This window comes from Muntiacus reevesi, chromosome 1 (assembly GCF_963930625.1).
Source record: "Muntiacus reevesi chromosome 1, mMunRee1.1, whole genome shotgun sequence".
NCBI lineage: Eukaryota > Metazoa > Chordata > Mammalia > Artiodactyla > Cervidae > Muntiacus > Muntiacus reevesi.
Window position 1 is genome coordinate 119,814,033 of NC_089249.1, and position 15,698 is coordinate 119,829,730.

Sequence of the window (15,698 nt, forward strand, 5' to 3'; positions counted from 1 at the left end):
AAGACTTGGAGAAAATGTTTGCAAATGACACATGATAAGGGACTTCTTTACAAAATATACAAAGAATTCTTCAAAGCCAACACTAAAAAACCAAAAAACTTGACTGAAAAATGGGCCAAAGACCTTAGTAGGCATCTCTCTAAAGAAGATAAACAGATGGCAAATAAGTATACAAAAATGTGCTCAGCATCATATGTCTGTAGGAAATGGCAAATGAAAACAACAGTGAGACCACTGTATACCTAGCAGAATGGCCAAAATGTAAACCCTTGCCAACACCAAATGCTGGTGAGCTGTGTAGCAACAGGAACTCTCATTTATTTCCAGTGGGAATGTAATATGGTACAGCTGCTTTGGAAGAAAATTTTGACACTTTATTATAAAACTAGTCTTACCATATAGCCCAGCAATTATGCTATTAAGTATTGATCAAAATGCGCTGAAAACTTTTGTCCACCAAAAAACCTGCACGTAGATGTGTAGAGCAACTTTATTCATAACTGCCAAAACTTGGAAGCAATCAAGACGTCCTTAAGTAGGTAAATGGATACATAAACTGTGCTACATTCAGTAATAAACTATCACTCAGTGTTGAAATAAGCTACTAAGTCCTGAAATGACATGGAGGAACCTTAAGTGCATATTCCTAAGTGAATGAAGCCAATCTGAAAAGGCTACATACTGTGTGATTTCAAATACACAACATTCTGGAGAAGGCAAAACTATGGGGATAGTAAAAATATCAGTGGCTGCTAGAGGGTGGCAGGAGAAGAATTGGCAGAGCACAGAGGATTATTACGGCAGTTTCTTTATCCTTTTGGGCTGCTATGATAGAATACCATTTTTTTGGTGGTTTATAGCCTGGAAAATCCCATGGACTAAGGAACCTGGTAGACTACAGTACATGGGGTCACAAAGAGTCAGACATGATTGAGTGAATTCACCTCACCTCATAAGCAACAGTAGTTTATTTCTCACAGTTCTGGAGGCCAGGCAGTCCAAGATCAAGATGCTGACAGAAAAGAAGAATGGAACTGGAGGAATCAACCTGCCTGACTTCAGGCTCTACTACAAAGCCACAGTCATCAAGACAGTATGGTACTGGCACAAAGACAGAAATATAGATCAATGGAGCAAAATAGAAAGCCCAGAGATAAATTCACATACCTACAGACACCTTATCTTCGACAAAGGAGGCAAGAATATACAATAGAAAAAAGACGATCTCTTTAACAAGTGGTGCTGGGAAAACTGGTCAACCACTTGTAAAAGAATGAAAATGGAACACTTTCTAACACCATACACAAAAATAAACTCAAAGTGGAATAAAGATCTAAATGTAAGACCAGAAACTATAAAACTCCTAGAGGAGAACATAGGCAAAACACTCTCTGACATAAATCACAGCAGGATCCTCTGTGACCCACCTCCCAGAATATTGGAAATAAAAGCAAAAATAAACAAATGGGACCTAATGAAACTTAAAACCTTTTGCACAACAAAGGAAACTATATGCAAGGTGAAAAGACAGCCTTCAGAATGGGATAAAATAATAGCAAACAAAGCAACAGACAAAGGATTAATCTCAAAAATATACAAGCAACTCCTGCAGCTCAATTCCAGAAAAATAAATGACCCAATCAAAAAATGGGCCAAAGAACTAAGCAGACATTTCTCCAAAGAAGACATACAGATGGCTAACAAACACATGAAAAGATGCTCCACATCACTCATTATCAGAGAAATACAAATCAAAACCACAATGAGGTACCATTACACGCCAGTCAGGATGGCTGCTATCCAAAAGTCTACAAGCAATAAATGCTGGAGAGGGTGTGGAGAAAAGGGAACCCTCTTACACTGTTGGTGGGAATGCAAACTAGTACAGTCACTATGGAGAACAGTGTGGAGATTCCTTAAAAAGCTGGAAATAGAACTGCCCTATGACCCAGCAATCCCACTTCTGGACATACACACCAAGGAAACCAGATCTGAAAGAGACACGTGCACCCCAATGTTCATCGCAGCAGTGTTTATAATAGCCAGGACATGGAAGCAACCTAGATGCCCATCAGCAGATGAATAGATAAGGAAGCTGTGGTACATATACACAATGGAATATTACTCAGCCATTAAAAAGAATTCATTTGAATCAGTTCTAATGAGATGGATGAAACTAGCCCATTATACAGAGTGAAGTAAGCCAGAAAGATAAAGACCAATATAGTATACTAATGCATATATATGGAATTTAAAAAGATGGTAATGATAACCCTATATGCAAAACAGAAAAAGACTCAGATGTACAAAACAGACTTTTGCACTCTGTGGGAGAAGGTGAGGGTGGGATGTTTTGAGAGACCAGCATCGAAACATGTATATTATCCAGGGTGAAACAGATCACCAGCCCAGGTTGGATGCATGAGACAAGTGCTCAGGGCTGGTGCACTGGGAAGACCCAGAGGAATGGGGTGGGGAGGGAGGTGGGGGAGGGATCAGGATGGGGAATACAGGTAAATCCATGGCTGATTCATGTCAATGTATGGCAAAAACCACTAAATATTATAATTAGCCTCCAACTTATAAAAATAAACGGGAAAAAATAAAAAAAAAAGAATTCTAAATTCAAAAAAATAAAAAACTAAACTCTTGGGTGAAAAAAAAAAAAAGATGCTGACAGATTTGGTTCCCGAGCCTGCTTTCAGGTTCACAGACAGCTTTTTAGGTTGGTTGTTTTTGCTGTGTCCTCAAATGGCTGAGGGGGCAAAGGAGCTCTCTGAAAGCTTTTTTTATAAGGATACTGATCCGATTCATGAGAGCTCAACCATTAGGACCTAATAATCATGTCCCAAAGGTTTCATCTCCACATGCCATCACACTGGGCATTAGGAATGAACATATGATGTTTAGGGGAACACATTCAGTCTAGAGCAGGTGGTGAAACTATTCTGTATGAAACGGTAATGATGGATACATGTCATTCTACTTTTGTGAAAACCCAGAGGTAACACAATTCAAAAAGAGTGAATCCTAACATAAAGCATGGACTTGGGGTGAAGATGTGTCACCGTAAGTTCACCAGTGTACCACTCCAGTGTGTGATGTTGCTAGTAGGGAATGCTGTGCCTCTGAGAGGGCAGGGAGTAAATGGGATTCTCTGCTCTGAAAAATAAAATCTTATTTTTTAAAAATTAAGACTATTCCGTGACATGTGGACACAGTGACCCTTTTGTTTATGTATTGTCTGTGACTGCCTTCACCTTAAAAGGGAAAAATTTAGTAGTTGCCACAGAGACAGTGGCATACCCTTTAAAGCCTCAAATATTGACTATCTGGCCCTTTACTGAAAAAGTTTTCCAACCCTTGATTCATAAGATAGCTTGCTGAAAACTGACTTGGTCATGTAGAAAACCCAAGCTGCCTTCTTTCCTCTCACTAGTACATTTGAAGTACAATGGACTTTCATAAGATAAAACTAAAATACTGTAGAAAATGCAGAAGAATATTTGTGACCTATGGGTAGAGAAAGAACTCTTAAGATTGTAAAACCACAAGCCATAAGGATTAATATTTGATGTACGGCAAAAGTCACAACAATATTGTAAAAAAAAAAAAAAAATTCTAATCTTGGTTTCAGAAGATCAAAGTTAACTTCCATCCAAGGAGGAACACCATGGGCAAAGTTAAAAGATAGGTGAAGACTAGAAGAAAATATAATGTCTAAAACTGGCAAGGAATTGATACCTAGCATATGTACAAACTATCTGCACATTAACAAAAACTGGAAAGGATGTGAAAAGTAAATAAAAAGCGCCAACTTTCCCCACTATTTTATTGTTTCTGCCACATAAACTTCACTGAATATTGTTCTTGTCTATTCCAGAAAATTTTTACTGTTAGCCTGCCTCATGTTTTCTAGACTACTTAAATCCCTTTTACCATTGTAAATGTCAGTGAAAGTTGTTTTTGTTTGTTTAAAGGTATATATATTTTTAATTTATTACTTTTTATTGAAGGATAATTGCTTTACAGAATTTTGCTGTTTTCTGTCAAACCCCAACATGAATCAGTCATAGGTATACATGAAGGCAACATGCTAGAGAAATTCAAGAAAAAGTTTTGTACATTTAAACTTCTATGTTAGAGTACGTTATTGAGCAACAGTCTTCTGTTATTTGTTTATCGGTCACTATAAATCTGAATCAGGGCACAGAACTTTTTGTACTGTTAAATACAGAACAGAACACAGACATTTGAAAAGAACAGAATAGCACAAAGCAATGACTATTACTGCACAGTGAGAAATGAGCCAAGATCTTTACCATAAACAAAGTGCCTTTTTGAAAGTGAAAAACATAATGCCAATTGTGAATTAATTTTCTGATTTAGAATGGTCAAGATTTGGTGTGCCTAGAAACAATAATTTATATCTTAACATGTGTGATATTTACAGCGTTCAGCCATCTGACTCGCAACTATCCTTCAATCTCACACTGCCTGCCTCTTGTCCATCCCCAATTGCCTCAAACACTCAGTTTAAACATTTCCTAGAACCTTGCTACTTAAAGAGTGATGGGCGGACCAGCAGTATCAGCAGCATCTTCTAGTTAGAAATGCAAACCCTCAAATTCTATTCCAGACAGACCCACTGAATCAGAGTCTGTTTATATCAATTTGCTGATATAAAAAAGTGTTATCCCAGTTTACGGTCCCCTTCTAAAGGGACTGTAGTTCCTAGTGGAGTCCTAAAATCTTGAAGTGAAGGGTTGTCTCTTTATAGTGGCTTTATATGTTTGTTTTAAATCTTTTTATTTTGTATTGGGGTATAGCCGATTAACAAGTGATAGCTTCAGGTAATAGTGAAGGGACTCAGCCATACATATACATATCCATTCCCCAAACTCCTCTCCCATCCAGGCTGCCTATAGTAGCTTTTGTTTTTAATTTAAAAGGCTTAAGAATTCTTTAGCATAAAAATTGTATATATAGATATATATCTGTATAAATATAATATTTCTTACTTGAAACACAAACTTCCTCCAACACTCTCCAACCAAGCTGCAGTCTGCCTCCTTAGACCAACGTCCATGTCCTTCCCACAAGAACAGTGCTGCAACACTTCCTCTCCTTTTCTTCTAAAAAGGAACCACACCCCTGCTGCACCCACCTGCAGGGACTGTGAATACACAAACAGGATCTTCCAAGTCTGTCTATGCCCAGTGGGCACCTCTAATGAAACAGGCTCTAAACTACGGCTTTTGCCCAATGGCCTATTGAAAGTGACTTTTGGATGTAAAGAAACAGTGGTGCCTGCCATTTCAGTTCTACAAGGATCAAGCCATGGACAGTGTACCTTGAGGGGAATTCAGGATGATGAAAAATAGCTTTCTGGGCTTGGATACACCTAGATAGTTAAGATACATATCTAAGGAAAATGTCAGGGATCCCAGATTCTTACCATACATATAAAAGCACTAAGATCATTAACTTGTTTGTTCTTTGTGATTAGCAGTGATGTTTGGATGTTCACCCACCCCAGCAAAAAATTCATGCACATTCTGGCTCTTCCCCTATCTCCTATTGAAAGGAAGCACAGTCCTAAGGAGACCCAAATAATAATAATGTAGCCATTAAGCATAGTTGGGGACCTTTAGCTCCTTCTCAAGGGCTATAGATAATATTCTGAGCCATAGCCTGTGAGCTGTCTTATAGATACTGAAACTCCTACGAGGTGGAAGAAGTTGCCTATATGGTGACAAGACTAGACATGACATAAGCTACCACAATTCCGAGAACCGGCCTCAAAGAAGTAAAAACAAACCGACCCTGGAACTGAAGATTAACTGTACATAAAAGAATCAAGGTGATGTTGGTCAGACCACTGACGACCAATTTCAAGATGACTATCAGAACTGAGTGAACTGTTTTTGCCTGTAACCCCTTTCACTCTGTCTGGAAAAGCTCTTGTCCCTGATCATGTGGAGATGGGGGAGCTGGCCTTGGGACAGATGTTCCCTTCCCCACCCAACACAGCATCGGAAAAAAAGCAAACTTTCCACCATCCTGGCCTATTTATTGGCTTTTGAGCTGTCAGCAGCCAGACCCAGCTTTTGGTCACGCTATTAGTCAGACTAGACCGAGTGACTGAGCATACACATATGCCTCAGCTCCTCAGAGCTATCTGATGGGCTGTTTCCTGGACTATTGTCCTCAGTAAAGTTCTCAAGCAAAACCTAACTCCCAGCTTTTGAGTTCTGTTCTCTTCTTTCCGTGGACAAGGGGGTCAATTACGTATCCTTTTATATACATTATGTGTGTTCAGTCACTGCAGTTGTGTCTGACTCTGCAACCCTATGGACTGTAGTCCATCAGGCTCCTCTGTCCATGGGATTTCCAGGCAAGAATACTGGAGTAGGTTACCATTTCCTTCTCCAGGGGATCTTCCCCATCCAGGGATCAAACCTGCCTCTCCTGCACTGCAGGCAGATTCTTTACCACTGAGTCACCCGAGAGACCCTTTATATATGTTACTTACTTCCAACTGCTTCTATCTGGAGATGCACACTGGTAGAATATTCTTTGCCCAAGTTAAACCCAAAGATCTTTTAAACAGTTACTAATTCAAACAGCCTGGACCTCTCGGACTTGGCCGCTTCTGTGGCTACCAGTAGGAATAGGGCCCCTTGGGAAAGAAGCTACAGATCGGTTGGGACTTTCAAGTCAACATAACCCTCAGCTGAAAGTGGCATGTGGCTAAGTGACCGTGACCCTCCTTTCCAAGATCCATGTCCCGTTTCCAACAGGCGTCCTCCTTAGAAGCTCTGGCAGGGTAGAGCATCAGTGGCTGCAGACCAGCATGTGGTCTTATCTGGGGTTCCTCAGTGCTGAGCCCTGGGCTTGGCATTCATTGAAAGTGTCCCGTGTCTTGAACGCATCAAAATACAAAAGACTTTTAAAATGGTCAAAGGACGGATGTCAGAATCAAAAGAATCCAGAAATCAAAGAAGGATAGAGTCAGGCGCCCCGAAGGTCAGGGAGTGCGCAGCCCGGCCGCTCGGGGGCGGTGTGGAGGGCGCGGCGTCTGCCCAGCGTTCACCGCCCGCGCCGCTTTTGAAGGTGCTTCTCCGCACTACCGCCCGGCAGCCACTCGGGAGGCCGCCTTCTCCCGCCGCTCCGGGCTGCACCATGGCTCGCGGCGTGGAGGCGCTGGACCTGCCGGCGTGGAGCAGGGCCTCAGGTCCGTCCCAGGGGCCCCAGTGCAGGTCAGTACCCTAGGGGCGATCGCCGTGGGGCGCCCCCTCCATCCTGCGGTCGCTCTTCGAGGGGTCCACAGCCACCCCCTCCCCGGGCTGCTCGCCTCCTTCGGTCTCCTGGCGCGCGCATCTGCGACCGGGGGCTCGGAAAGGCCGGCTAGCGCGGGAAAAGTGCTCCAGGACACCAGGTTGAGACGCTCTGCGGACGTGCTCCAGCCGGGAGCTTGGAGACCAGGCGGAGGTGGGGACTCGCGGCGGGCCGGACGCCTGGCCACGCGCTCCTCTCCTCCAGGCGTACGCCCACCAGCCTGGTGACCCAGCCGCCGGCGCCGCCCGAGCGACCCCGCGGCTCGGTGCGCCTGCTCTCCGACCCGGGTCCGCGCGCACCGGGCGGCTGGTGGAAGAGTGAGAGAGAGGGGCTAAGAGGAGGGGGCCCCCTAGGAGGGGTATGACTTCAGGGGAGGCGGTCCCGCAAAGCCGAAATGCAAAGCCGAAATGGAAAGTTTTGAAGGCGCAGGCATGGGCGGGCAGCCCTATCCGTTTCCCCAGGCCAGTAAGTCAGAGGAAAGATCAGGTGTTTTCAGGTTAACCGTCAGAAGGCGCCTGATCTGTGTCTTTCTAGATACTGGACTCTGAAGAAATCCTCATCAGGTAGATGACTTTCCTGTTCTAGACTAGAGCTTTCTTGCTGCCTTGCTTATAGTAACTGCTTGCACTTAGTTAAACCAGGCTGGGCTTTGCCTTCCGGAACAAACAGGCCTTTTCCTCAGGTGGGAGGGTTATAGTGTGGTTAACCCCAGTTCCTCTGCCTGTATGAAAAGGCGTACAGTTCAGACCCGGGGCTCTGCCAGGGGGCCCCACCTTCTTGGTCAGAGCTCCAACCACCCAGCCGTGCAGCTGAGCCTGGGAGGCGCGGACAAACAGGCCTTCGTTCCCCTTTTAATGATCGCAAAACAAATACAGTGGTAGGTCGTTAAATTTTCTTAAAATAGTGCGGAGACATTCCTGACGGTCCTGCGTGGCGCTCTCCATATTATTACAAATGAACTTAATGGTAGCAAGGAAAGCAGAAATCGTGGGGAGGATTTACTTCATCATCTCTGGTCGCTGCCCAGATAAGTATTTACCTAATTCCAAGTAACTCTGGTATGTATTTTTTTAGACTTTTACGGACCAATGTAGAAGTAGATGACAAAATTTTGGTGCAACTTTCCTTGACAACTTGATACCTGTGAATGTTATATCGAAATAATTGAGTATGCTTGAGCTTCCGAAATAATTGAGCTTCTGAGGTGGTACTAGTGCTTAAGAACCGGGCTGCCAATGCAGAAAATGGTAGGTTTGTTCCCTGGGTTGGGAGGACCCTCTGGAGGAGGGCATGGAAACCCACTCCGGTATCCTTGAGAAGAATCCCCATGGACAGAGGAGTCTGGTGGGCTACAGTTCACAGGTTCACGAATGGTTGGAAATAGCTAAAGCAACTTTGTATGCACACATGTAATTTATAAACTATCTCTCTTAATGTTGAGTGTCTGTTTTTGATAAAGCAGATGAATAGAAATTAAACACTCCTTCCATCTACCATAGCCATAAAATCCCTGTTATAAACATAGGGAGCAAGTTGATCCTGGGCTTATTTACTATCTTTTGCTTGGACTGATGAGCAGACTTGTGCTTATGATGGGTATGTTGCGTATAATCTTTATTTCTTAAGTTCACTTTAGTTTTTTTCTTAGCATATTTCCTTCAGGAATTAAATGGTTTTATCATGTCCAGTGAGTATCTTCAGAAACTCCCACTCTTAGAGAACACACACTTGGGTGTGCACATAAATAGGTTTTGAAGGGATTCTAATTTGAAATATACACACATCCGGTTGTGCAGTACCAGTGGCACAGAGGATTTTGTTTCATCTCAAACAGAATGGAGGGTGCAGTCAGTAAGAAGGAGGTAGGAAAGGATGTCTTATGGATGTTAGGATGCAAATTCTGATGTGTTATGTTAAGGGGATTAACTATATGGTTCTTGCAGAGGTGGGGTATGAACTTCACCCGTCAGAAGTGTGTGTCCACAGAGATGCTCATCATCTCTGTGACGCACTAACCACACAGCACAAGTTTGGGGGAACCTGGTATCTCCTTCTGATCGAGGTCTTAGCTCATCTTCCTCTTCACACTTTAAGCAAAGTTAAACTCGCATTACTGTGAACTCTCGTTTCTACTTTAGTATTGTGCTCATTCGCCCAGTCATGTCCAATTCTTTGTCACCCTTTGGACTGTGGCCTGCCAGGCTCCCCTGTCCATGGGATTTTTCAGGCAAGAATACTGGAGTGGGTTGCCATTTTATCCTGGGGGGATCTTCTCACCTCAGGGATTGAACCCGAGTCTTCTGCATCTCCTGCATTGCAGGTGGATTCTTTACCTGCTGAGCCATTGGGGAAGCCTACTTTAGTAAACCTGTCATAAATCAGGCCCTGTGGTTTGGACCCGTTAAAAACAGACACATTTCCCACACATCTCCTGACCATTTTCTTGCAGAGGCCATCATAATAGTGCAAATTTCTCCTGCACATAAAAGCTGGTAAATCCCGATGAAGTGTTTGAGGAGGCCACATGCTCCTCCTTTTCTCCCAAGGAGGGGCACATCAAAAGTGTTTTTAACAGTAAGATGATACATGTGAAATGTCTTAATGAAGCAAGTGGGAAGAATGGGGAGACAAGTAATGTACAAAGTGGCAGAGAATACAGAACTGAAAGTCAGGGCTGGTCATATATGTCGGCTAATCTCTTTGACTAGGTCTCTGTCCCTGAAGTGAAATCTAGAATAAGATAGTTCTTGAAACTTAGTAGAAAAACAGGTCGGTTCTTGTGTCTACAATTTCTCTAGTGGCCAAAGAAAACCCTTTTGGCTCTGAAAGTTAAAAGTGGAATCTTCTTTGAGACTGGGCTGTTCTCTTTAGCTGAGGCTTGGAGTCCAAGCCCCACGTGTCTGTTACTAAGAATGAGCTCACCCTTCAGTGAGTTCTCACATCATGTGTTCTGAGCTTCATAGAGAAAAGTAATTTTATTTCCAGACTTCATTTTCTCTATCACACTGCAATATTCTTCTCAGTACCAAATGTGTAAAGCCTTGTTTTGGTTTGTTTACCTATTTGTTTGCTTTGGCAGTCATCCAGGGTTTTTTCTTCCCACTTTTCCCAGCCTGCCTCCAGCTGAGCTTTTACTCTGTTCTGAGCTTGGGCCCCACCTCCTTTTCCCTGTGTGAGGAGAACCTTGCAGATATGTTGCCCATAGATATTTATTCCCCCTCAGCTGGGAAGACTGCTTCCTTTTTTCTCCTTTGAAGCTTGTGTTTTGTTATCTCCCCTTGAATACATCTAGTGATTTTAGCCTAAAACATTTATCAGATAAGAGTTGGTGAATAGTGAGGCTAAAGACTCTGGAAAATTGTCCTTGGTATAATTCCAGAAGACCCACAGTTTAAAGGGTGGGCTTAAAAAAAAAAATCCTATCACCTATAGCAACTAGAGGGAGTTGCTAGAGATAGTGTGAATCTAGGGTCTCCTCAACTGGCACTGAGGTGGGCTTGTCCAAAGATAAGTTAAACTCATCCCATTGTTAGAGGGAAAATGATAAATTATAACTTTGTTACTGTTGCTGTTTAGTCGTTGTGTCCGACTCTTTTTGACCCCATGGACTGTAGCCTAACAGATTCTTCTGTCCACAGGATTTCCCAGGCAAGAATTCTAGAGTGACTGGCCATTTCCTTCTCCAGGGCATCTTCCCAGCCCAGGGATCAAACCCGTGCCTCCTGCATTGGCAGGCAGATTCTTTACCTCTGAGCCACCAAGGAAGCCCAATTATAACTTTAGTTATAAGTTTATTACTTCTTTTTATGTTCCTTCTCCTTAGGGAGTGTCATCAGCATGACCCTATTTATCAAGCACTTACTGAAAATGTTAGAGAAAGCAAAATGTAGGCAATAGTGTAATTGCAGTCATCTTTTCCAACTTTTACTGCATTTGGAATCCTGTATTGCTTAGAAATGGAGTTTTGCTTTGGTTTTCTCTCTGACATGGAGAGCTGATTCTTCAGGCTATGTTTTCAGAACACATGTTCAGAACAAGCACTTTGAAAATGCCAAGCCTTAGTTTTGCTTTCCTGTTGACCTGAGGCAGCAAAGTGATGATAGGAGATGATTTTATGGGAACTTGGTGGCACAGTTGTCTTTAGGGAAATTCCTGAAAGTCGTAGCATACTCATCTTTTATGGGTGACCCTACAGGAAAACGAAAAGCCCCTAGTCTTTTTTTCCGGGTATTTCTCAGAATTAGAATGACCATGTCATTTTTGAGTGCTATCCTGAGAAGGTAACTATGGTTTCTTTCTTTGACTTTCTTTTTTTTAAACTTACTTTAATTGGGGTCCAACTACCCTAGAGCCTGAGCTATCTGGACATCTTTCTCTTTTTCTCTCTTCTGAGGTTAGCAAATCTTGAGAAAATAAGTTCATTGTAGGAACTAGAGTGAAAAAACAAACAAACAAATCCATGTGGAAGTTTGGAATTGGGCTAAAATCTTCCATCTGCCACATTTTCTAGGACATTCACCCTAGGGTCAGCATGATCACTGCTGTAGAAGCCCCGAATTTTAGTCTGCATTTACTTCCCCTGATTCTCCTTCTCCTATCCACTGCTCACAAACTAAGGGCAGGGAAATATTAGATTTTCTGATATGTATTATTAGACTCTGTGAAATAGCTTATTTTAACTCAGAATGATAACTCGAGAATTCATGTTAATCACCCCAAATTAGGAAAATATGGAAAACTTGAAGAAGAAAATTAAGATTACCTATGATACTACTTCACAGAGTTTACTAAAAAAATTTTTTCTGGTTTATGCACTTTTAGACTTTTTAAATGTCTACATATAGCAATAAATGTCCACATTTTTGGAAAAATGAGATCTCAACATGTTTATTTTGTAACTTTGAAGAAATCTAATGGTATGTCATAGACATCTTTAAGTCAATACAGAGTTACAAAGAGGTTTGCAGTGAACTTTTTTTTTTTAAAGTTTATTTTCTTGTTTCTCTCCTTTCACTTATTGAGAGTTTATATATTTTTTAACATATTCAATCAAGGCATTAACTGTTTCACTGTAAGTTTAGTCCACATTAACATTTAACACACAACTGTTACTCTGATATTGAGTGGTAAATGAAAAGTTTTCTTACATAGGCTTGTACACATACAATGTCTCACTGACTATTGTGAATTATTGTTAAATTTACAGGGAAAAGGAAGCTTAACAATTAAGTGATACTTATTTTGTCCAATGTGTTGTTTGCAGGGTTATTTCCTTTAAATTTCTCACTCAACCTTCAAAACCCTTTGGGAAACTAATACCTAAGAATACAACTTAATAAGTGACAAAGCTAGAATTGAGATCCAACCACAAAAATCCTGCTCTTTCCATTAAGCCACATGGAGGCATGCATAAGGAAAAATTATCTTGATTCAGTTTTCCAACACTATTTACTACATTTAGCAACCAAGCAACAGGAATCTTAAGCCTCCAACTCACTTATTCAATGTCATTCCAGGATTTTAGTAGTATTAAAAAGGTCTAATGCCATCTTAGTTTTGATGATGTGCTGGCATGTACGAATCAAGACAGAGCGCACTCACCATTCCCTAACGATCAAGCCTGTTCACAACTTCTCGAACTGTAGCTATGAAGTTTTCATTGTCTTGGGGATTAGCTAAAGTAATACTGTGCAGCCTGTTCATGTAGGAGTCGATAGTGTCCACTGTAGGTGTCTCTCCACTTCCAGGCGAGGGCATGCTGGCGAAGCTGCTGGTCAGCACCTGCCGCCGGGCCTCCAAGTGCTGCCGTAAGACGGTGTTGCGGCGGCGCTCCTGGCTCACGTCCACCTCCTTCTCTGCCGCTGTGCGCTTGCTCTCCACGTGCTTTTGCAGGACCGCGTTCCTCTCCTCAAATTCCATGCTGGATTTGCGAAGCTGACGGAGCTCTGCCTCCCGAGCTTTGCTGTGGTTCAGGAATTCCTCTGTAAATATAGGGATGTCAAAAACAGACCGTTCCTTTACTTCTGCTTCTTTCTCATGATCATGAGTGGCCTGTCGGGCTCCATCTTGCCTATGAGATTTGCCTTTCTGACGATCCTGGGTTTTCCTGCTGAAAAACCTTGTAGGCCTCAGTCTTCTGATACTGCTCCAGTTCCTTCATGTAGCGCTCCTTATCTCTGTCTGCCTCATCAAGGTAGCGCTGTTTTTCCTCCGGAGGAAGTTTACTCCATTCATTGCCTAACATCCTTGTAATTTCTGGAAGTGGGACTTCTGGTCTCTTTGCTCGAAGTTGCTCTCGACGCTGGTTCATGAACCGAACATATCCTGTAAGAGGGGATTTGGGTGCCTTGCTGTCTCGAAGAGGTTTCTTTCTCTTTCTTCCTTTGGACCAACCTCCTCATTTACTTCTTTGCTCATCTTCATGCTCTGTTCAGAACATGTTCTGTTCATTGCCTTCTGCTGTATTTGAAGATTCATTCTGAAGCAGCTGACCTTGGGAGAGATCCTCTACAAATTCTGGATTATTGGTGGATGATGTGGCTCCACTACTATATGGAGCCTCTGGGTGGGTTAACCCAGTTGAAGCCAGATCATTACTCTCCTTGGAGCCATCTTCATCTGCAAAAAGGGGAGGCAGAGTGGAACTAGTCATCAAGGTTTCCATCTCTATAAATTCTGACTGGAGGCTGGTGATCAGCACAACTTCGTGGAATAACCTAATTTTTTTCACATATGACACAATCCCAAAGCTTTAAGATACCGTCTATGCATATGGCACCAAGCATCACCTTTTCAAGCCCTCGCCGGCACCTCAGTGAATGTTTTTTGTAACCATGTTTTTGACTGGTTATTTAAACACTTGTAATATAAATCCATAGAGTTTTAATTCCAAGATCACAGATACTCTTCTGATCTCATTCTCTTCTACTGCCAAGTATCGTTGTTTACATTTCCTTTCAATAGATGGTTTGTGTGTGTGTGTTATTGATAAATAAAATTGAAGATAGATTTTAACCGTTGTGACTGTTAGTAAGTTTGTTGTTAAATGACCATTGGCCTGTTCCAATCCTTTATATGTAACAGGAAAAATGTTGAGTTGACCGTCCCTTGTTAATAATTTGGAGCTCTCTACAGGTAATGGATAGTAAGCTTTTGCCTGTTTAAATATAATGTGGACATTTTTCCCCCCAGTATTTTTAATTTCTTAAAGTCATAACTTTCTGTGTTAAGATCTGTAAGTTATATTCATTGGCTTCTGAACTTTCTCATACTTAGGCATGTTAAATCATATTTTTAAAAATCCTATCTTATGCTTCTATCAACTTTATTTTTCAAATGTGCCTAAGTTTTACCTTTGCATTTGGTTTGAGGGAGGACTCTAGCTTTTTCTCTCCCCAGTGCATTACAAGTTTTCATAACAATTCATTGAATAATTAATTCTTTGGATGGACTTCAGGAATATTAATTGAAACAAAATAGGTTTTTTATCAGCAAACCAAGCAACTAAACTACCTAAAACCCTCTAATGTATCTTGGCTAAGATATTTTCAGTATAGTTTACGTCTAATTTTTTGTATCAATTATTTTAGATTTTCTATTATATTTTTTATTTGTTGTTATTTTATTTTTGTTATTATTATTTGATCTTAATGGATGCTGGCCAAGGAAAAGTTCACACAATTAGGACTGTCATCTTTTTTCACTGACTCATTTCTTTTTTCCAAAAAATGTTCACTGAGCATCTCTCATGTGTTATATAGTCTGCTGTATGCTGGGAATATAGTCATAAGCAAGACTGGGTCTTCATGAAGTTCTCTTGTAAGGAAGACCAAAACAAAGATTTCAAAGTCAATTATGAAGGAAATTAAGTGATGACAGAGGCTGTGGAGAAGTCCTATTTTAACAAAGTGATCAAGGAGCCCACTCTGAAGATGTGTCACTTGAGCTAAGAAGTGAAGGTGAGAGGATCTGAATGTGTGGTGAGCTGGGGGTATGGCAGGAGGGTAGGTGAAGTGGCAAGTGCACATTCCCCGAGCCGGGAGGGAGGTGAGGTGGGGTGGTGAGGAAGGGGAAGAGAGGCCATGGGAAGGAAAGGGCAGGGAACTTTTAGGCCATGGCAAGAGGACTGGATTTTATTCTGAGAGCAGGGGGAAGCCACTACAGGGTAGAGGAGTGATGTCTGCCTTACACCGTTAGAATTACTCCTCTGGCTACTATGTGGAAAATTGGGAAACCGGCATAGTTTTCTGGTGAGGGATGATGATGCTGGGACCAGGGAGTCTGCAGTGGGTGTAGAGAGAAGGGAGCCACTCCACGTTGTGTTTTGAAGGAAGACTTGCTCAAGTAGGTGTGAGGGT

At 42.0% G+C, this 15,698-nt stretch overlaps 1 protein-coding gene and 1 pseudogene across 1 annotated transcript in view; one reads left to right on the forward strand and one right to left on the reverse strand.

Moving 5' to 3' along the window:
• Nucleotides 1-7,139: 7,139 nt before the first annotated feature.
• MCOLN2 (mucolipin TRP cation channel 2) overlaps nucleotides 7,140-15,698 on the forward strand; it is a 65,437-nt gene continuing 56,878 nt past the window's right edge. Inside the window, exon 1 of the mRNA XM_065909990.1 lies at nucleotides 7,140-7,262. Coding sequence (XP_065766062.1) covers nucleotides 7,186-7,262 — 77 coding nt within the window. The 5' untranslated portion in view covers nucleotides 7,140-7,185. The remainder of the gene's footprint in view (nucleotides 7,263-15,698) is intronic.
• On the reverse strand, nucleotides 12,764-14,003 carry LOC136163631 (high mobility group protein 20A pseudogene; annotated as a pseudogene).